General features: G+C 40.2%; 2 protein-coding genes and 2 long non-coding RNA genes across 4 annotated transcripts; 2 read left to right on the top strand and 2 right to left on the bottom strand.

The window, feature by feature from the left end:
* The first annotated feature begins 91 nt into the window (after positions 1 to 91).
* LOC148724012 (uncharacterized) lies at positions 92 to 3,510 on the top strand. Its single transcript, XR_015991560.1, has 3 exons — positions 92 to 1,588; positions 3,163 to 3,274; positions 3,384 to 3,510. It is a non-coding gene; the product is annotated as an uncharacterized LOC148724012 (long non-coding RNA).
* On the top strand, positions 3,483 to 12,575 carry LOC111336421 (protocadherin-11 X-linked). The gene is made up of 2 exons (XM_022942529.2): positions 3,483 to 4,841; positions 9,321 to 12,575. The coding sequence occupies exons 1-2, from the start codon at positions 3,822 to 3,824 to the stop codon at positions 11,319 to 11,321; spliced, it is 3,021 nt and encodes a 1,006-aa protein (XP_022798264.2). The 5' UTR covers positions 3,483 to 3,821; the 3' UTR covers positions 11,322 to 12,575.
* LOC148724011 (uncharacterized) lies at positions 6,109 to 8,255 on the bottom strand. The gene is made up of 2 exons (XR_015991561.1): positions 7,167 to 8,255; positions 6,109 to 6,769 (listed from the first exon to the last, which is right to left on the bottom strand). It is a non-coding gene; the product is annotated as an uncharacterized LOC148724011 (long non-coding RNA).
* Positions 12,576 to 12,920: 345 nt separating the features above from the next.
* Positions 12,921 to 19,587, bottom strand: LOC111336423 (uncharacterized). Its single transcript, XM_088732730.1, has 8 exons — positions 19,474 to 19,587; positions 16,881 to 16,962; positions 16,744 to 16,767; positions 16,188 to 16,397; positions 15,449 to 15,471; positions 14,873 to 14,987; positions 14,243 to 14,257; positions 12,921 to 13,781 (listed from the first exon to the last, which is right to left on the bottom strand). Exons 2-8 carry the CDS (start codon positions 16,933 to 16,935, stop codon positions 13,318 to 13,320), a joined length of 906 nt encoding a protein of 301 aa, XP_088588856.1. The 5' UTR covers positions 16,936 to 16,962; positions 19,474 to 19,587; the 3' UTR covers positions 12,921 to 13,317.
* Positions 19,588 to 22,631: the final 3,044 nt, after the last annotated feature.

Genomic DNA, 22,631 nt, shown 5'->3' with positions numbered 1-22,631 from the left:
TCACTCCCATGAGGGACCAAAAATTTAATTTCTTCTGAAATTATCAATGCAATATCAATCAAACAGGTGATGATAGTAAAGTAAAAATCAACAAAGGGTTCACTATTTCATTCAAAACCAAATTCCTAAAAGTAGCATTGTGAGAAATGTGTCGCCAACCGTAAGGAGAATTAATACTGGCATCTTGGAGTCTAAGTGAAGGGGTTAAACTCAAGGTTTGTGATCAAGGAACTATGTATGAACCACGCGTGTTACGGGAGTCGCACTTTGTAGTTAATCGTCGAACTTAACAATACCTGTCGTATGAAATTGTCGCTCTTTGTGATGCCCGTCGCACATTGCAATAAAAAAGCTGTCGCATTTTGTAATAACAGGCCATCGCACCTTGTAATAAAATATTAAGCTGTCGCAGTTTGTAACAAAACTTGTCACACAGGGAAATAAGTTTGTTATAGATAGTCGCACGGCAAGTAGAAAGGTTTCGCAAAGTGCGGTATTATAAAGTGCGACGATTTTTCACCACTGAGTGCGACAGAACACCCTTTGTCGTGCGAGTCTGATTTTCCACATTTCAGCCTCAAAGGACTTCACAGACCTATTTTTTCGCCAGAGATCGGGGTAAGTTGTTCGAATCTATTTAAGTTCTTACACCTTCCCTCCAAGGTGACTCTGCGAAAGGGGGCGCAATGAGTATTTTTCTTCGTAAGGTATCCAAGAACCGTCGTGAGGTAAGAGGCGTCATTTTACGAATAGGATATTTATGGGATATTCAGTCTTGTCGTTTGAGTCTCTTTTCTTGATGCTCAGAACCTGAAGCAAACCACGACAGCTTCGGCAGCAGAAGCGTGGCAAAGTGACCAATAATATTATGAGCCTAGCAATAGCTCTGTGTGCGATTCTTAAAACTTTGTACTTTTCCGCGCCGTCCACAGCAAAACAACGTGAAATCACCAAAACTTGTGTAATCTGAATATAAGAATCCCGACAGAAAATTATTTTCTTTCTAATTTGAAACTCAGCGCTGCTTAGACACGTTTAGCTGAAATTTAGATCTGGCGCCGTTAGAGACGGTTCACAACGTGTTGACACCCAGCCATGCGCGAAATTTTTAAGGGAAATTAAAAAAAATCCTGTTTAATCGACATTTTTCTTAGTTTTGCCGCCAAGACGGCAGCAAGGTTCTTAATGTTAACTTGCGGGCAGATGTCTTATTAAATTAATCGCAAACCCTTACTTATACAGCTCGTGACGCTTACAGTTAAAAGAAGAACGTGTACTTATTAGTGGAGGATATTACGCAAATTTGAACAGCTTCCATATCAGGACATGAGGGTATCATGACCTTTCCTTCCTCTCTCTTCCAATATCGGAAAGCACTCCTTCCTGTGAACCAAATATGTCTTTGTCTATGACAATAAAGAATTTCGTTTTCTCTCATACCGGTAAATGTTAGCGGATAAATTTAGCAACGACTGATAAGGTTTTTGTTTTTTCTTTCTAAGTAAGAAGAAAGTACAAATTGATCAGATGCGTTAGTGCAGTTTTACAGTGAATGTCTTTGTCTTCGGGAAGTGGTCAAAAGCGCGAGGTCAGTTGGTTCAATTAAGAATTATGATATGATCTCTTGCTTTAATACGTTATTATAACTTTTGGAATGCTTTGGATCGTGAGTTTTCTCTTATGAAAATTAAACTTATTAGGAGCAAAACGCATAACTTTAATCATAAGAAAAATAACAGTTATATGAAGTGTCTGAAAAAGGATTTCCGTTTCTATATGTTGGGGAGACACATACCCTCTTCAAAGTTACGATGACTGAGTTCAAGCGAGAAAGATAATTCATGTCTGAAAGGAGGACTAGAAGAAACCCCTCCCCCCCAGAGGAAATAATTCGTCATCGTGCTAACATTGGGAGCAAAAGTTCTCTTCTTTTCTTTATTTCTTATCTTATTATGCGTACGAAAGACCACGAATTTCCACTGAATCTCTGGCGGCGTACAACGCTGAGAAAGAGGGGCTGGCGAGAATGGTCTATCTATTCAGGGTATTCACGGGGAAATGGTCAAAAATCACTTACGGGCATCAACATCTTAATTAAATGATAAGATTTTTCAGAGCATGGGTGCTTCGTCAGATAGTAAGTGATGTAAAGAAAGTAGGCTATTTTTGGTCCCCAAGTGATGTTGCCAGAAAAGACAAAAAGTCCAAGTTTTTCAATATGTAGCTTCGAATGGAATTTTGTTGTACGTTTACTTCTGGCTTATTTTCGTTGTGAGGCCAAACACGATGATCAAGCAGATCAAGCGATGATGTTCAAATGTGTATCTCAGTTAGAATCAGTTCCCCTGCTGTTTCAAAATGATTGCCAGCTGTTTTGAATTAAAAGCACTCTACATCAGTCCAGACCGCATACAGCTTTTAGAGATAAACAGTTCGCTTTTAGACAGTGAAGGTAAATTTATAACTAGCAAATGACCCGGAACCTGGGATTTTGCAAGTCATAACATTTTATCTGGCTCGCCAGAAGGGATTATATTAACAGAAACAAAATCTGTTTCAAGTGCGTCCTTTTGGAATTTATTTCTACACGTTCAGAAAGTCAAGCGTCGCATTGACTTTCTGAACGTCGCATTGACTTTATTCAGGTAGTTGAATAAAATAAATACGATAATAAATAAATAAAAAAAAAAAACCTCCCCCCTCCCAAGACGGGTTAGTAGTTGTACAGTCGCCTCGAAGTCTCCTCTGACAAAGAGAGTTACTGAGGAGGAGGAGCTCATGTAACATCGTTACACGCCGCTAAAGAGCTGTCAGTTCACCAGCCGTTTGTCGAAGCTATTAAACTTTGATAGTGTGGCCTTTCTTGACCTATGTAAGCCGCCGGTGATTAATTCACAATAGCAATAATTTACAACATTCTAACTCCTGACGCATGTTTTAATGAGTTTTTGCTTTATCGAGATTTAATTTGATTTCTGTTTCCCCAAAAAATACTAACCTCAAAAAAGAAAACATTTAGCCTCGACCACGCGCGTTCTGCTTGTCACAATCTGGCATTAAGGCGTGTGCCATAAAATGTCAACACTGTTAAGGTATTTTTCGCTGCTATTAGGTTATGATATTGAATTGATCTTGAATGCGCGTTCGTATTGGACGTTTCAGAGTGGAAGTGTTTCAAAAATAGCGTTGAAATCGAAACCGCAGGATGTCAGAACTTTCGATTCGCGTCAGCTAGACGCGACCACGAATATATCCGATCCATTTCAACTGTTTGGTATGTAATTAGCCATTTCACTTTGTGGAGAATTTGTTTACAACTCCGTTCACACGCTTCCGTTGTGTGACATTTATTGTCTGTGTTAATTGTATTAAAATTCCCCCAGGGAATTGTTCGATGATTGACTGGTCAACACCTCATCAACGACGACGGCCAAAGGAAGAAGGTACTTTACATGAGTAATAGCTCCTGTTTTAATGCGGTAGGCAGTAGAGGAAACGGTCAGTTTACTGACAGAAATGGTCGCGCGTTTGACAAGACGAAAATAACGGGATTGAAGTCAAGTCAGAGGAAAACAATAACAGGGGGCGTTCGTTTAAAGATGTTAAGTGGTTGAAGTATACACAAGCGTTGGGCGCCGGTTCGTTTGCCATCACGATTTCTTCTCACGCCTTATTACGCTCCTCAGGCTAGGTCCTTTGTTCACACGGCCACATACTTCAAATATTTACCTGGCCGCACGTATGAAATAGAATTTTCCTACATCGGCGTCATCATAAATAGCGACGTCTTCGCGATTTTGGTTTACTTCACTGGAAGCGTCATGGGGAGAGTGCAACATTTGTGGTTAGTAATCTTATTTCCACTGCTAGCGTTCTGCGCAGCTACCGACGGAATGAAATTTCAAGTTTTTGAAGAACAGGACCCAGGAACTTTCGTGGGAGACATGTCTGCGAATCACTTGGTCAGAACATTATCCGATAATGAAAACTTGAAAGGAGCGCTTCGATTCCAGTTCCAGGGATCTCTACAAACGTCTTTTAAAATCAATGAAACCACAGGAATCATTCGCACTGCTGCTAAGTTAGACCGCGAAAACTTGTCTCTTGAGAATAACGATGATACATTTCAGATTCAAGTGAAGGTTTTGAAAGGAGTTGTTACGGTACCTTTACCGATAGAAATTAAAGTATTAGACATCAACGACCACAGTCCTATTTTTGCTGACAAGATTGAGAATTTTTCGGTTTCCGAGTCTGCTCCATTGGATGCCGAATTTCCTGTAACAGTGGCAGAGGATACTGACATTGGCAACTATTCTGTTCAAAGTTACGAGATTGTGGAGAGAAATGACAGTGGAACTTTCGACTTGATACTCTCGAGGCCGACTTCAGAGATTACTAAGTTGAAACTCGTGCTTTCAAAAAGGCTTGACCGAGAAATTAATGAAAGCTTTTTCTTGGAGATCGAGGCAAGAGATGGAGGAAGCCCGCGCAAAGTTGGTCGGAAAGGATTAAGAATTACAGTCTTGGATTCGAACGATCACATCCCAAAGTTTAGCAAAGATCTTTATGTTGGAGAAGTGAGAGAGAATTCTCCGGCAGGAACGTTCGTGTTGAACGTCACTGCATCAGATAAAGACATCGGTACGAACGGCGTGATTTCCTATTCTCTCAATTCCCGACCTCAGTATAAAGACTTGTTCAGTTTAGATGCACGAACTGGCGAGTTACGGACTAAAGCTATTTTGGATTATGAGCGCTTTAAGGATTACCAATTGGAAGTGACAGCAAGAGACAGGGGGCCTGATTCAATTCCAACAACTTCTTACATCAACGTGAAGGTTAGTGCATGTGCATTTATTTGAATTAAATTTTCCCTTGAAGGAGCACCCGATCATGAAAGTCAACGGTATTTCATGCCATCGATAATGTCCTGATAAAGTTAATGTGTTTTTATCAGCGTGGAGACAAATGGCTGCTTTTAAATTTATTGTGTATCATTATGGTAGTTTAAAGATCAGTTTGTCCTCTTTTCATCGCTATTGTTCACGTAGTTTGACTTCTTGGGCTTGGTTAGTTTATAATGAAATTTACACTTAAGCTCAACACCGATTGACAAGCAAACCAAATAGCTGATGAAAGCTAAGAATGACGTGCGGAAAGTGCTTTCAGCGTTCTTAAAACCGCAGAACTCGAAGGAAACATTTATTGCTTGGCTTCAATTAAATACGGATTTTCTCAATGTATTTCTGTTCTAATTTTTAATACACTACACGGCTTTGAGAGCCGAAATTAATTACGAACTCTTGTTAAAACTGCGAAGCAACTTAACCGAGACAAACAATGAGTTCTATAGTTTTCAGAAACCTGCTAAAAGAAAAGCGTGCCGCCTTCGCGTGAAGTGTAGCACTTCGTTCTATTAACTTTTCGCTGCAATACGGCAAAGATTATTGCTTTTTCAAATTACATCATATTAAATTTTCAATTCTCTTATCGTTCGCAGACAACTTTAAATATTTTAAGTAATATTCGAATTGAAGTCTTGACTTTTTGTATTGCTTTTATCGAGTGTGATTGTTCGATCGCTTTGTTAGACTTTTTTAACACCCTCGTGGTTGGTGAGTATTCAATTTCCAAAAGCTTTGATTCCGGAGAAAAATAATTAGTGTTGTTTTTCAGTGATGGAGATAAACATCAGTTGCTGATGAACTCTTATCGTGTAAGTCCTTATTATTCCCCGCTGTGAATTCAATGATGTGAACCTATTAGACACAATACAGTTTTGTGCCCACCAAGTCGAGCCATGTCACGTCGATTAAGGACTAATTCTCTGACATATAGCGTATCTTCCGACTTAAATGCACAAAAGGTTAAAGAAATCGGCAATCGCCTTATCTCTGTGTCAATTCCGTAGAAAGACTCGTATTGTGATGCATCGCGGTTTTGGAATGGAAATTGTCGTGGCTGCTTCATACCCATTTCCATTTTCACAGAGGGCCACTATCATTTCTTTTGTGTTTAGCACTATTGTTTCCAATGGCTTTACCACTGCGTCCTAATCCTAAGTGACAGCTTCCTCAGGATTTGCATATGTTCTAAAAAGATCTATTCTGTTAGTTGTGTTTTTATTTGCAAATCATTTAAAATAAAGTAAATATTCCCAACCGGGGAACTCATGTCTTTGTACAATATTTGCAAGGCGTTTTCCTGTACTAAAAGCCTCTAAATTTGAAACCATTTCGGTATCTTAAAAGGGTAAGCTTCACTGTGTACTCGTTATTGTACTTTTCAGATTTGATCGTGGACAGGAGCTGCCACGTTATCTTTTGAATTTTGATCAGTCTTTTCTCGTGTGAGGTCCTCCACGCATGCATTCCAGCTAGGATTTAATAGCGAGCGGTTGGGCCGAAAGCGCAAAACATCCGCGCCAACTTGAAATGGATTAAGTAAATTTTACCGGTATATTCAAATTTGCTAGATTGCAATTAAAAACTAGCGTGCTTTTCCGGAAATCAAGGATGTTTCTTAATCCTCTTGTTTCGTGAGGGTATGTAGTCTATAGACAACAGTGGATCAAGACCCTTGAAATGTTGACAACACAAAAATGCTTGTTTACATTGTGGGGGAAAAGTGGAGTAACTTTCAAGGACTTCAGCGTTGTCTCAGATGAAGTATTTGTTCTGTTGCTTTGAGAAAATGTCAGCTGTTAATGTCAAAAACTGTGTTCCTTGTGGGGTGTCTTTTTGTCTAGAACTTGTCAAACTCCAAACTGAAAAAAGACATGAAAGAAAATGAGACACCGCGCTCCTTTTACATGCACGCACTTTTTTTTTTCAATGGAATTTTCGGTTTTGATTTCAACTCAATATCCATCCAGAAACTTGAGATGTTATTTTTCAGATATCGATATATTTATATTTTTCATAAACACGTGCTGATCTGTAGATGTATTTAATCCAAGTTGATTTCATTCGCCTCCTAACGTTTAAAATTCTAGAACATAGACTATTTATTTATTTACGAAATATCTGTAATTTCTATTTTTACCATTAAGAATGCACTGGAGAAAGGGTGGGGGACCCTAGACGTGTTTGTTTGTAGTGGATTGATCGTCGACGCACTTTCACAGGAATGAAATGAATATATTGCAGATGAACGAAACTTACAATCTGCATCCAAGCGGAAGTGAAGTCAAATTTCTGCAACGAGATAATGTCAGGCGTTGGATGGAAGTCCTGTATCCGTCGTGTGTTGCAAGAGAAAATGAAAACGTCCTTATCATTTCATGAGTCCTCGCTATCTTAAGACCAGCCCTTTTTTTTTTCATTGTCGTGTGCGCAAAGCTTGAAAATGTTTATATTTCACTTTGACAATATTTCACCAGCTTTCCGACATTGTTGTCTTGAAGTAGATGTTGCACGTACAAAACAAAACAAAACAAAACAAATTCATTTTTAGAGCTGATTTCAATAACGCCTCAAGTTATGAAAAATTATTTTTAAGTTAGCGACTAAGTCCCGACCAATTATGTCTTCTTGAAATGTGCTTTATGTAAAAATGGGGACATCATAAAAAGGGAGCTTCACCAAAGAAAGTTGTGAAGGGAATTTGGGATGTTTTTGGTTACACAAATCTTTGGTTACAATGGTACGTGTTCTAGTTGCATATAGATAACTTTTTCAGTAGCATTCGTTTCCGATTCTTTCTTTCACGCCTTCACAATTCGTTTTACCTTAGTGACGCAGCTTTCCCTCAGGCAAGAAACGATCAATAAATTCATGATAGTAGCAAGCTGCGATTTTGGATATACGTACTCAAAATACTGTATTTATGTTTTAGGTCTCTGAGTCGATAAACTGCCCAGAGTTTTGCCTAGCCTTTTTTCAAAAGGTTACGGTTTCTTTACAGCCTTGAGCAAATTGAAGCGAACGTCGAACTAATGCACTGTTTTCAAAATAATTACCCTTCCCAAAGTAAGAATATTCTAACCTTTGTTTTTTTTGTTAAACGAACAATGCTTTGTGATGTCACTCAACCGCTCGGACCCCAATTGATATTCTGGAGCATTCATCCGAAAAACAGTCCAAATTCGTTCGTGTGTATTGGTTTAGCGGGACCACTGTCTGAGTTGTTTAGAGTTTGTATCATGTATATTTAGAATTGACTGCATTGAAAACAGAGCAGGTCGCTAAGTTTGTATAAACAGGTTTAGACGTAACCGTGGAGAGGAAAGATCATCATAAAAAAATGCGCAGCGAATTCCAGAGCTGTGCTGAAATTAAAAGCTTTGTTCGCGAAATTGCACGTCCAAGTTTTTCTTTTGAGATCTCTTTCCATTTTCTCGGTTTGAAATAAATACGCTTTACTCCAGGCCGGACAAAGTAAGATCAGCGAGGAGTTTTCAAAATGCCCTTGTACACGTGAAGTACACGCACGCAAAGAAACAAAGCCGTTCTTCGTGTCAGTCACGCCTCGCGCGCGACAATGATCGGTTTTTTCTTTTTTTTGCCTTTCTTTTATTTTCGAGAACGTTGTTTCTTTGCAATCTACCCGCTCCATTAGGAAATTTTGATATTGCGTCCAGCGTCGTTTTAATGTTTTTGATCAAAACTAATTCACGTTGGAAAGGGATCGGATTAAGTGTGGATTTCATTTCATAAGCCTTTACTCAGGAGGATTCAATCATAATCTTTGTCTTCCTGCTCTATTTTTCCCTCCTATTTTTGCATCATCATTTTCCGTCCTAACTAAGCGTTGTTTACTCTGCTCGGCTTTTCGTGAAAATCGGATTGGAGTTCTTAACTTGCTGGAAATGTCCCCCGGCTAGGTGGTTCTTGGAAATATTGAATTGAAATGTAAGAAGAAATCGCCGTTTGATCTGTTTGCACATGGATTTCCTTCGTTTTCAATATCTTATCTGTAGAGACACGAGGTAAAAAAAAAAAAAAAAAAAAAAGCGCGTTTAGTCTCGGTTTAGTAGAAAAATTCAACTGAGTTCATTGACGAAAGATCAAGTTATAGCGTAGCATTCTAACCAAGGGACAAGGAGAATTGAATAAAAATGGTTTTGCGTAATATCGTCTTGTAATCCATATCTGGAAGTATTTGTGTGATCCTGTATTAGTTATACCAATAACAGCCCAAATTTGGATAGGTTATATGCTTGATTCCAATGTAAATCCTCGAAGTGTCTGAGACGTTAAGCTTTCAATATCAAGTTTACCTCCAAGAAATACAAAGACCGTATACCCCGGCTCTGTAACAAAGAGCTCTCTTCGTTTCAACAAACATTTTGAACAATTTTTTAACTTACATTTTAGGTCCTAGACGAAAATGACAACGCTCCAGAAATCTCCGTCACCCTCTTCCCAGATGAATTCGACGAACAGGAAAAGATTCCCGAAGATATTGCCCTTAAGACTTCCATTGCTCAGGTAACAGTGCGTGACAGAGACAGCGGGAGAAATGGCCGCGTGACAGTCACGCTTCAACACCACAAGGACGACTTCGGCCTGCGGGAAATGTTCGCCGGGCTTTACATCCTGGAAATTCGACACCCGCTGAGTCTGGACCGCCATGATCAGTACAAGATCAAGATCGTGGCCGAAGATCAAGGTTCACCAATTTCACAAAAGAGTAGTTATGTGCTCGTTGTCAAAGTGGCAGACAGTAACAGAAATGCTCCCAGGTTCGATAAAAACGTTTACAACGTTGGCGTGAACGATGACGTCAAGCCAGGGACCTTCATCACCACATTGACAGCGACCGACGAGGATGATGGGAATAATAGTGAGTTAACGTACAGCCTGGAGGACGTGCACATTGGTGAACACAACAGCAGCGTCGAAGAGGTGACAAAATGGTTTGCTATTGATTCCAAAAATGGACAAGTGCAAGTGCTTAGAAAGTTGTGGTGTGCTTTCACTCCCATTTTCCAGTTAAACATTGACGTTCGGGATAACGGTCGTGTACCCTTCCATGATAAAACTGCCCTTAAAATTTCCGTCCAGTGTTCAAAAAACATGTACAACTTCAGTGTAACAGAGAATGAACCCGAAGGAGTTGAAGTTGGAAGAGTTGCACTTGAGCCCATTGAAAGCAACAGGCCTCTTGGTATAACACTACTCTCGCATACTACTGAATTTGCTATAGATGAAAACAAGGGCATTTTAACGACAAAAACAACGCTCGATCGTGAGAGGAAGAGCTTTTATTCCTTAATTGCTGTTATAACTGATGGAAGAGTCGCCATGAATGTCACCCTCTTTGTTGAGGTGGAAGATGTCAACGACAATGCTCCCATTTTTGTTGGTTTGGAAAACACGCATAATCTAACGTTGTCCGGTGCACTTTTCATTGGGGCAACCGTCCTGAGGCTTCGAGCGACCGACAAAGATTCTGGAACGAACGGTCTTGTAAAATACCTCATCGTAAGTGGCAATAATGATCGAGTATTCCTTTTGAACATGCGCACGGGAAGGATCACGCTTAACAGGGAGCCCAGTAGGAAATTGTACATTTTAACCATTAGAGCAGCAGATTCGGGAGACGTTGAGAACGAAGCTTACCTGCGGTTGATAATTTCGGTCAGATACATAACTCCCGCACCGCCACCGTCTGGAGACGGATCTACCGACGGGAATGGTGAGGTGGAATTGCGCACCGAAAGGGGAGGGTTCTTTTCGGATACAAAGATGATCATCATTGTCGGGGCCTGTGCTGGTTTTGTGATCCTATCCATTCTTCTTGTTGCGGTTTTCATCTTGAAGTTCAGGCGCAAGGATAAAAAGGAAGATGATAAGCGTGGTAGCTACCACGAACCGGATATAAGTCGGGAAGATGCCCTAAAAGCTTCTAAGAAAATGTTCCAACAAGCGACTACGAATCCTCGTCAAGCCGCCGAAGCGTACATGCTCGCATCACGAAAGCAACCGATCAACGTATCACCAATCCCGATCAAGAAGATGCACTCAACAATGACATATCAAGCTCCACCGGGGACGGGTTCCCCTACGAGAAGCTCACGGCAAGACATGTACTACCCGTTTGTTCAGGGTGTAGTCGAGTGTCACAGCAGCGAGGATGAAATAGACAGTGGGCGTGGTGGGAGCTCTCATGAGTCTACCCCTTATTACCCTCATAGTCCCCCATCCAAGAAAAGAGAAGACGATTTTCGGCCACCTCATCGTCATTATTATCACAACCCTCATCGGGCCCGCAGCCCTAATATGCCACCTCCCCCTCCACCATACGAAGAAGTTCAAACGAAAAGAGCCTACGTGAGCGTTTCTGGTGTCACGCATTCCACAACAGAGCTGTAACGTTGCGGAAGGTATTGACACGAACTGAACTATGCCCTTCAGTGAAGGGTATATCACAGAATCGTTCGTCGTGCATTTTAGTCATCTTTCGACACTTCGCATGGTGTCTTTAACACTGTCCTTGAGGGTAAGGAAGGGGGGGGTAGTTTAATTGAATCAGGAGTAGATGCTACGTCGAGATTCCCCGTGTTTACAAGTTAGGTACCTTTTAGCGCTTCTTTTAGTCCTTCGTCGACCAGGCATTTGCCTTCGAAGGGCCAGGCGCGACAGAGCTGAATAACGTATACGCATGCGCTAGATTTTGCCGCCGAAACACGGATTTTGAGTCGTTCGCATGGTTGATTTCCTATTCTGTTGCTTCGAGGCGTCGTTTTCCTTGCCGCTTTTCTTTTACAGAACAACCTCCAAAAACTTGGTACACCCCCTAAGAATTTTAAAAAATTAATTTTCTCCTTAAATCCTTCCGAAATAGGAAAGTGCCTTTGACGAAAACAGAGTTCCTCGGTTTTAAAAGTCACCCTTATTATTTTCCGCTAATTTCGCTAAGTTTTAGACCTAGGACTTTTGAGCCCGCGTTTTTGACCGCATACCCTCTGACGTAGCATTTCATTATTCAGCTCTGTCGCCAGGCGCCTTATCAATTCACTTACCGCAGCAATTCTTTACCTTCATAGGACTTGTCATTTAAAAGTCCTTTCGTTTAGAAATTCGTTCACTTTTCCCTCATCATTGACACATTGTGTAGCGTCGGTATCCTTCTTTTTACTAAGGACAGTCACGAAGATTGTGGACCACTCGAAACTCGCTTAAAGATATATATATATACACGTTAATATTCATGATCAAACAATTTAAATTAATGAAAATGCGGAATTGGCTCGCCTGTTACCCGATACATTTTGTACAATGATAGAATATTTATAGAGAACAAGCCAGTTCTGCATCTTTTTAACAAAAATTACTCGTTGCGTTATTTCAAAATGCTAGATCGTCATAAATTGTAAAGGTTTAATAAGACTTTTAATATTTATAAGCTACATACAATACTGTTCAAATTGTGTTTATCTTGTACGCTGATCAGTAAGGGAGGCGTAAAGAGGTTAATTTTTATATAGCATGAGTATGATTCGAATATTATAGACTGAATCGTTTTTCTTAATATGAAAGGAAAGTTGATTTTTTTTACAAATCGAGGTAGTAATCAATTGAATACAATAAAAGAATCAAAAGTCTCAAGAAAGACGAACTCGAAAATGACGAAAGAGTTGTTTTATGTCTATTTTTTTTCCCTGTTTTCGTTTTGGTTTTCGTTTGTTTTAATTTGTTTTCGTTGTGACCGTGAAAGCCGCCAGAACCTTAGCACGGACAGAAAGTGGACAAAAGAGAGAGAACTTCGAGAACGTGACCAAACCCAAATTAGGCCCCCTTAGTTGACAAGGAATGGTAATAGGGAAGAGAAATTGAATCCAGGAAAGGATCCAGGAACGAAGGATGCCTAGGGGGGAGTAGATAGGAAGTCAAGCTCACTTTGGTCAATTTTTACCGACCCAGAGCAGTCTAAGACAGGAAATTATTTAATTGTAAGTAGAAGTTCAGATGCTAGTTGCAACTGTTCTTGTTTATTCCTTTTTCTGTAGCTACTACCACATTGTCTCGACCAGTTACTTTGCTACACTATAATCCTATTTCAACCAATTAATTGGAGGGATATATACAAGGGCTATCGTCAATTACAGGAAGATTCGTTACAATGTCCTCCAATAGCAAAGCGAGTCGTCTTCCTTTAGTTTTCTGGCTTTCCCTCGTATAACTGGGCCATTCGTTAAATTATTTGAGGGAGGTAGAAAAATGGATGTGTACATATTCTCTGAGTTTGAACCTGATTTCTGGCGGTACAAAACACTTCGCCTCTGAGAACCGTTACATCTGATGACAGCGCGAGCTCTCATTAACAATCCATTGAAAGTCAATAATCAGATGTCCTAACGTAACGTAATTATTGAAGAGTTTTGCTTCGGTCCCATCTGGGTTGGAGTGCAGTCATGGGGGGAGCCAGAGAAGGACTCGCGCTCTCGGGTACATCAGCAAAAGGTTGCTGCTGTTCTTCCGTCAGAGGAGGTTGTAAAAAGTTATTTTGATCAGTGGGAGGAGGGTTATCATTTTGAAAAGCCAGCGGCTGGTTCTCGTTTTGAAAAGCATTCATAAGAGAGGCGTCACTCAATCCCGTTTCCGCGTTCGGTTGAGTTCCGGCTAAACCAGTTTGTGGGCTTGCTTCATTGCCGAGCTCGTCATTTTGAAATGCAGCCATTGGTGGCATGCCACGTGACAAAGGTGCCATTGGCTGTGGGTAATAAGGTGCCTCTGGCTGCTGTTGGTATGGCGACGGTTGCTGGAACATGGGCGGGGCATAACTTGGCTGCACAGGATTTGTTGCTACTGCAGGAGGGGCAGGTGGGGGTGCTAGTGGTTCAAATGAAAATAATTCTGTAGTTTAGTTTCGAAATCAGGCAAGTTGTACCTAGTTTGCATCTTGTTTCTCGGCATTACACAGTACAGATACTGAATTTACCCTCTCATTATTTGCCGAATTATCCTCCTGAAAGTGAATTTTGGTGGGATTGATTCAGAACAATTAAATTTGGAAATTTTTGCCAAGGCTTTTCCCTTGCTATCGATTGCAAGTAGAAACTGGATGTTCTATATAAAGACGCAGGTTTTGAGAGCTTCAGTGGCAGTTACCATGAACAGCTTTCTTGAAAAGAGAAAAGGAGAAATGGATTGAGAAGAAGTATCAGACAAGAATACGTCTATATAAAAGCCACACGTGTGTGGAAAAGACAGAGCTCTGTTCCCGGCGAGTGTCTGCTCTTTCTATAGTAGGTTTGTTGATTTATACGTAATAAGAAAAAAATTAAACTCACCTGCAGGAGCGGCAGCTACTTCCATGAAATCCGCGACAGTGCAAAAAAAAACAAACAAAAAGACAAAACAAAAGAAATAAACACATTAAAGATGATGCGTACGGGATCAATAGATTCAGTCACGAGAGAGACGAGAAATAAACCGGTTCCTTGAGGTCGTTTCTTTTTATACTCTCCTAAGTATAAAGTGGGAGGAAGGAGATATATGTCTCAGTCTCCTCTAAGAATATATTTCAACAAAAACGAAAACTGAAACTTCCAAAGGGATTAAGAGTACTAAAGGTTTTCACATGGAGATGTACATCCCAATTCTATGAAAGATGAGGAGTTTCCAACAAAAACCTATCAATGATTTGTACTTAAATCTACTTTTCTTAAACATCGTATTAAATATAACACTGCTGCATCATATCTGGCTCAGCGATTGCAAGAGAAGAGTTTTCCGGCTTTTTCTTCAGTATCTGTGAAGTAAGGCTTAACCTTCTAACGGCGGGGATATCTACTAACTACGACTACAAATCTATTTTCTTCTATTTCATAGCACTTCTGTCCCACCACTTGACTTTCCCTTCCTTCCCTTTAGATCATCGAAAATACAAAATTTTTAAAGTGAATCATTATTTTGCTCACCCGACGGATCTTTGATACATGTTGGTCTATTGACAGCAATGGCGTCCTTACATTTGGGCATCACGCATGGAACATACTGAACCTTGCATGTTTGGCCAACTGGACACTGGAATTTCTGACCAAGAAAAATAAGCAAAATATACGCCGCAACATTTAGAAAATATATTACACAGCTGAACGAGCACGAAAATGTCTTGGAGAAAATAAATTGTGTGATGAAATTTCAAAGAAGATATTAAAATATCTCTAAAAAAGACTTCTGTGTGTTTTCATGAGGGCAGTTTTCTTGACACTGCATTCTATAACTGGTCATGGTCATGGACCCAACGTCCGCGTCATGCGCTTTTACGTAGCAACGTTTCTTCCTCTCTCCTAGACCACCTCAGGATGTGGAAATAAAATTGGCTTCCTCTGTTTTCTTAATTGTTTCATTTCAAGTTTTTGCAGCATCTATAGCTGAGTCGTTAAGCTGACTGAAAGCTATAATTGCTTTGTCTTTATTGACTAAAGAAACGTATGACATTGCTGTAAGTTGTTAACCACCTTTAATGAAAACAGTTGATCCATATAACTTACCTTGCAAGGGTCAGGATCTCTCACTGAGGAAAAAAAAAAGTGGAAAATTCAATCAAGAGAGGTAAAGATTAAGGAGATTCACAGGGAAAAGTGCTTCCCACTGAAGGAGATACGTGGAGGAGCTTTAGTATTATTTTTGCCCCTTTAAATGCGAGCTACGTTAGCTTTGTCGGAAACGGAACACAAGAAAGACAAAAATAACTCGTCAGGGGTCGAACGAGGATTGCTAAGGATAGATAAAATCAAACGGACTGGTGATGACGAAGTCTAAACAATTATAGTTAATTTTGCACAATGCAAATGCGATGCTGTAGCCCTTCTGTTCGCTGACCTTCTATTTTCCCTCAGATCATGGTTCGCAGCAGAGGCGAAATAGAAGCCACGGGGATTCATGAAAAGGGATGGGGAAGTGAAAGGGAAAATATTTTCCTTCCCGCTTCTTCCCTGTTCTCACGCTCTCACGTCCTGCTTCCTCTTGAAACCACATAAAAAGGCTGTGGATTAGCCTGTGTGGCTGGCAGTTTTGTGTACCATTTACAGTTTTTTTTTTTGCGCCAAGCGATGGACGGCAAGGCCGTTAGCGAGAACTCAATTACGTCCCAAGTCTCTCGCGGCTTCGATCCTTGCTCATCGCCATGTTGCCCTCTAAACCACCAGATACACAATACGCAGACTAGTGGTAGGTATACTTTGACATAGCTATTTTAGTTATCGCTGTATTCAGATTAGCGAGACTTACTTGTAGGGGTACAGACCATGCCACCGCAATAGTTCCTACAGCACTTGCGGTCTGCATCACAGTGACTGTCTTCTGAACATTCAGACTCGGTACATTTAGGATTAGCGTCGTCTGGCAGCACATAGGCGACTCCCCAAAAATTCAACCGAGGATCCTTTATCTTAAAGTTATTCTCCGGTTTTGCGCACAAACCAGTACGCGATAGATATCCTAGGAAAAAAGGCAGTTAAGGTGAACATAACCGCAAGTTCCTCACTATATATTGGCACTTTCACATTAACATTTTGTAGGGCTAGTCTGATAGTTTTCAAATACCTAACAACATTCCTGATTCAGCACAGACACTGCGAGAGTAGGGTGTCTTTCACAATGACTCGATCTGGGATCTAACCCTAACCCCGACTTATCGATCACTGAATTCCCACACGCAGTGAATCCTGGGACAATGTCTACCTAATATGGTAATCGCACCCTTTCTCGTTAGATTTGTTGTGGTAGTGTGGTTTTCATTTTATTTTACTATATTAGTCAACGAAAAACTTCTATCTTAACTTACCTCTTTTATTTCTCTTAATTGACCCTGCGTGCAAATAAAAGTAATGATATAAAATTATTTTATGAGTGATTGTATTCAAGGGGAGATGGGGGGATCCAAACTTTGATTCAGGAAAACACAATGAACGAAAGCATCACCTGCGTGACAGAGTATAACATATCCAGCCAAAAGTAAAACTAAAAATGCCCTCATACTTCAACTCATCCAAGGGTTGAACTCCTGCAGTGAATGAATTAAGGAAAGATCAAAAATAAAGCACAAATAGCAATGCTAAGGTTATCATAGAAAGAGAGATATGGAACCAACGTTTATGCAAACGACAAAGAAAGGCTTTCTGCCTTTCGGGCCATTAATGTAACATAACTTAGAATTATTGTATGTTTTTTTCGTGCGGAGAAATTCGTCTTCTTTTCCAATAGATCGATTCAAAAATTGAAGGGTAGACTGTATAAGCAGTGTTCGAAGAAAACGTGGTTCTTCACCTTTTAACGTTTAGACATGCGAAATAATAATATACGTTAATTGAAGCTCCCCCTTAGGGGCTTTTCAGCCACAATGTAGACTAACTAAGAGCTTAAAAATCCCCACTGACAAGAAGCAGACAAGTGGGCTATTTACAGAGCGCAGCCGAGGAGTTGAACTTGGGGCAACCGAGAACAAATCGAGTGAGTGGCAGGGTGGAGGACTTGAACCCAGGCCACCGGATGACAAGTCCAGCACCCTAACCACTCGGCCACGCCGCCTCCTACAAAAAAATATATGTTCTCTCCATAATTGAATAAACGTGAATCGCAGAGGAGTTTTCATATAGACAGGCTAAGCCGGGTTCAAAATCTCTTACCATATAAAAAGTCACACGTAGATAAACCCAGATTATTTCAATTCCAATTAAACTTTTTTCTCGGAAAATTATTGATACTATACTATGAAATTAAACCAGATTCTAATTTGATCTACATCCGCCCCAGACACCATAATGCAATGTAAATAGAAGGAAATAAGTTTATAGAAAACGCGAGCAGCAAAACATATCTGTGATTTTGCCTTCTCAAAATTTTCCTGTAGACCTCAGTTTTTGCAATATAAACGTATATCTTATATCTCTCTTTACGGTAGTGAAGAAGGTATGTTTCCATAAGGAGTGAGAGAGCGCCGTGGATCACGGTACAAGTGAGCGAAGCGGATAGTTTCTTTTTCTAAGATCTAATAATAATATAATAGTAAAATCTAATAATATTCTAATAATAAAATCTAATAATGCTAATAATTAATAAAAGACGCGCTTATTTAGCCAAGGCTGGGTGCTGGCTTTGCCTAGTCACTGATGCTTCGATCACATGAATCACATGCTTGGCCGTCATAACCGTTACATACAGCTTTTTAATTCCATGTTCTAACACCGTTTCGAGGGAAATAAAGCGAAAAATCCACGCGAAGGATAATTTACGACAAATCTGCCCAATAACGGCTTTTATTTCCTCCTTTACGCTTAAAACTGTTAAATTCGGTTTTAAAGATAAGATACCGCTTTAGCAGTGCACTTACACTTTTTATCTCATTTTATATTGCAATTTAGAACATAGCTAGCAGAGTCGCGCAATCAAATTCATTATACGTAAGCGTGCTCAAAATTCCGATAGTGCACGCTGATAGCGTCTTCGTCAGAAATTTTTTTTTTCCCCGCGAGCGGCCATTGTTAGCGCGAGGAAAAATAATATATTTCGCGACTATAATGGGTACAAACAGAAACTCGGCCTACTAGTCCGAAAACGAAGAGAGTGTTGGGACCTTTTCCCTTAGGCTAGATTTCTTAAATGAGGCAGAAAAAGAGAAAAACAAAGGAAAAGGAGACTCGGCATCAGCGCCGTCACGATTCGCTTCAACTGATATTGTTGTCCGTTTTTCGCGTCGGATTTGATGCACAATTTCACCGGCTATGTTCTAAAACAATTGGTTCATGCTTTCAGCTGTGCAATATCGAGTTATGGAGCACGTGGGAAGTTTGGAGAGCACTCAAGAAGCTAGAGTTGCCCTCGGCTATCGCCTCGGGCAACTCTTATGCTTCTTTCGTGCTCCCCAAACTTCCCGCGTGCTCCATAACTCGATAGTGCACGCTAAAGCATGAACCAATTGTTAAGTAAGACTTCATAATGTTCGCTTATAGTGAGGTAGCCTGAATCACTATAAGTTATATCTTTGGTCTGGTTACCCGTTTGTCATAATGACAGGTAGTCGATGGTTTTACACATGAATAAGCTCAAAACAATTCTTCTGATTAACTAGAAAAAAAAATTGATGCAGCTTATACGATGTAAACTAAAATCCTATCTTTTCTTGTTTACGAAAAGGCACAGTTCCTAATTTTATAATGATAAACTTGAATATGTGATTGCTTTGATTTTTTTAGACCGCCTACTTCCGGTACAACTGCGAATGTCAGTTAATCTTCCGGAGAACTTCACATGGAAGTATCAGCAGCGAGAACAAAATCCAGTGAAATTTCCAGTCCAAACCTCTAAAATGTATGTTTTCTAGTCTCGCGGTATTAATGTGAAGAATGACAGAGAGAGTTATAAACAATGATAACATTTTCAACCTGTAAAATCTCTCTTTCCCTGTCCTTATTATCCCAAACAACACCAACTCGCTAAATGTGGTCATATAAGGAATATTTTCAGAAATAATGATATTGAAGTGCTCTCAAATTTACCCCAAAATTAATTAACTTACCTTCAGAAGGGCATATAAAATTTTTCAAGATTTTCTCGCTTTCTTTCCCTCGCGCATAACTGATTTCTTGGAATTACCTCATTTCCCGAGTATGAGAGAATCTCCTACACCGTGAACCGCTGACCAGGTGGTTTGTCATCTGTAGAAAGTGGTGCGTGATCGAATCTGGTATGAATAACCAATCATGATACCCAATCAGTTTTGCGAGCTGCACGTCCTTTAGTTTAGCCTGTTTGCAAGTGGTTTAAGGTTACCGTGCACCTTAATTCAGGGGTGTCTCGCGTGCACGCGATGTACCGCGTCCGGTTTAAACTGTAGATATCTAAACCCCTATATCAAATTAAAGCTTATAGGACTGGCTATCAGACTATACCAAAAATTTTGAAAAAAAATGAATTGTCGAATTTTTCACGACTTCTAACTGCGAGCGCCCGAATCACCTTTTAAGAGCTATAAGTCAAAGGGAATTTGTTCGATTGCTTTCAAATTTTGACAGCAGCTAGTTTTACATTAAAACAACAAAAACGTGTCTCCGAATTTTTTATTTCTAAATACTTTTTTTTCAAGAGCGTTTTTGAACGATCACTCCACATTTTTTTAATCCTATTTCAAAAATGTTCTGTAACTTTTCACTGAAATTGAATATGGTAAATCGCAGACATGTTTTTTAGCGCTTTGGTCCCGGAAACGGAGGAACACATCAGATAAACGAAAAACAACATTCACTTTGACATGTAACGTTCAAAAGGTGATTCGGGCGCTCGCATTTCGAAGTCGTGAAAAATTCGACAATTCACTTTTTTTCAAAAGGTTTTGTCTAGTCTGATAGCCAGTCCTGAGACCACGTGATTCCTCCAAAATCCTAGAAGTAAAAGCCACAACGAGGCGAAAATGATCTCTTAGCCAGATCCTACCGTGTAACTGAAATGTGGGGACCTTGCGACCGTTTGGCCGTGAAAGGTCTGGGTACGAGATCAGGCGAAAATTAGAATCAATTACTTTAGTTTTAAAGGAAGAGCTCAGAGAGAGAAAACTTTATTTATTCAGGGTAGCCCATTCAGATGCCTTTAGACTTTTCTCAAAGTCGTTCGCTTGGTTTTCTGTTCTGGTGTGGTAGGACCCGCACGAACGTCGCGCTTTCGCTCGCTCGGCTTGGCTCGCTCGCGCTTCGTGCTCACTGTGGCGCTTCGCGCTCACTGTCGCGCTACGCGCTTAAAAGCACGACTTGTGAGCAAGTCTAAGATGCCTTAAGCACTGCTATCAACAGGGGCCCAGATAAACCGGCCTGGATGATCGGAAACTGGACAGTATGTGTGACTGGCATGTTATGCTCATGAAATAAATAACATTTGTTGTCACAAAATTTACCACTTACTTCCTGATGAAAAAAATAACCTCTTCATTTACAGTCATTTGTAAAAATTGTTTGTTTATAATGATAATGAGATAATAATGATGAGAAATTAATTGACAGCTCCATCAATGTGGCTTTTTAAGGCTAATGTAAACAATCAACGAAAAAAATATGTCAAATAAATAGAAACTGGTTGAATCTACCAACTGCCTTGAGACAGGCTGTCCACAAAACCTAGCTGAGGAGCTGAATCTGGAGAGCAACCGACAGCTAAACCAGTGGGTGACAGCGTGGAACATGGGACCAAGAGATTTCAATTACAGGACTCGGCCACGCTTTCTCAAGGCTCGATTATTGCTGGCGAGCCCTAGCGAGGCAGCAGCCTATTCTTTACAATAGCGAGAAAAAGCCAAAATTTGTCGGATGTAAGATCGGAGATATGTGCAGCCGATTGCGCTTTTTATGTCCGGGGTACTTGAGATGACATTACATAAAATGCACGTGGAAATATCGATCGATTTCGAGCAATGCCCGTTGAGGCAAGTACAGTAATTCGACCTTTGAGTTACATTTGCCCGTTGAGGCGAAAGAAAAGCTTGCAATCATAGATTCAAAATGTGTGTTGCTCTTTAAAGCTAACCATTCAACTGCAAACTCAAATGACTGTTTGGGCTTTGAGACAAATTCTAAGTCGATTTCATCCGTGGAGAGCATCCGTTCGACCGTCGAGTCCAATTGTTTTTCAACCTTTGAGTCAAAAGAAAACTTCTCGAGCACAACATTAAGTTGTCGTTTGCTCAATGACATTGAACATTCCTCAAAATGTGTTGGTCTTGGCGAAAGGCGGCGGTTCGCGAGTTTTGAAGGACAAAACCTTGATTGTGATATTTACAGCATAAAATATAGAGAGCGCCGACAAGGGTAGCCTGCGTGCAGACGCTAGATAATTCTCTTAGCGTCTGTACGCAGGCTACGACAAGGGTTGACCAATGCGAATGACATCCTTTATCCTTGCCTTTCCTTTCGTTTAGCATTGATGAATACTTTCACAACTTACAAGCAGGCAATTGTCATTTTTAGAAATGTCACTTTGACTATTTTAAGTGATACAACTGGTTCATTTTATACTTTTGACCTTCATGAAAAGGTGATGGTATGCCAAATTCTAATGGCACAGCAATTAACTGTATTGAAATTTGGAGATTAATTTGGTTGAATTTGGAACATTCCTTTGTTCTGTAGCAAATGAACTGACATGTGAGTGTTTTGAAATTATCCCTCTGACGCCAGCACCCACTTTCACTTTGACACTACCAGTATCAGCCGCTATTCAGGAGATGAGCCCACGTTCCTCCCCTGTAGGATCATCCAACGGATCAGTGATGATCTCAGAAAACGGCGGAAATCGAACCTAAGCTACCTCTTATTTGCATGTTTTTTCTTATTATAAACAGTGCACTCGCTTGCTTCGTCGTAAGCTAGAATGGTTAATTTTCACAAGAAGCCTTCTTCCGACTGCGTCATTTCTTTCAAAGCAGCCGAGTGACATCTTTATTGCCACATCTACTTCTTCTGCTCCTCCCACTTAGGGAGTTTTCAATTAATTAAGTATGTTCTCCGTTTGAGCCAATTTAGGTGTCCTGAAAAAGGGGGAAAAACGTCTAACCAGCCAGGCCGGCTGAAGTAAAATATATCGGGAAAAAAAAATACAGTAACTTTCAGACTAAGGCCAGTTTAAAAGCCATGCTTTTTTTAAAAAATGTGTCCGGTGTGAAATATATTATTATCCACATCTAGCGTCTAC

Source organism: Stylophora pistillata, chromosome 9 (genome assembly GCF_964205215.1).
Source record: "Stylophora pistillata chromosome 9, jaStyPist1.2, whole genome shotgun sequence".
Taxonomy (NCBI): Eukaryota; Metazoa; Cnidaria; class Anthozoa; order Scleractinia; family Pocilloporidae; genus Stylophora; species Stylophora pistillata.
The sequence above is the reverse complement of the archived record's forward strand: the minus strand, read 5'-3'. Positions and strand labels throughout refer to the sequence as shown.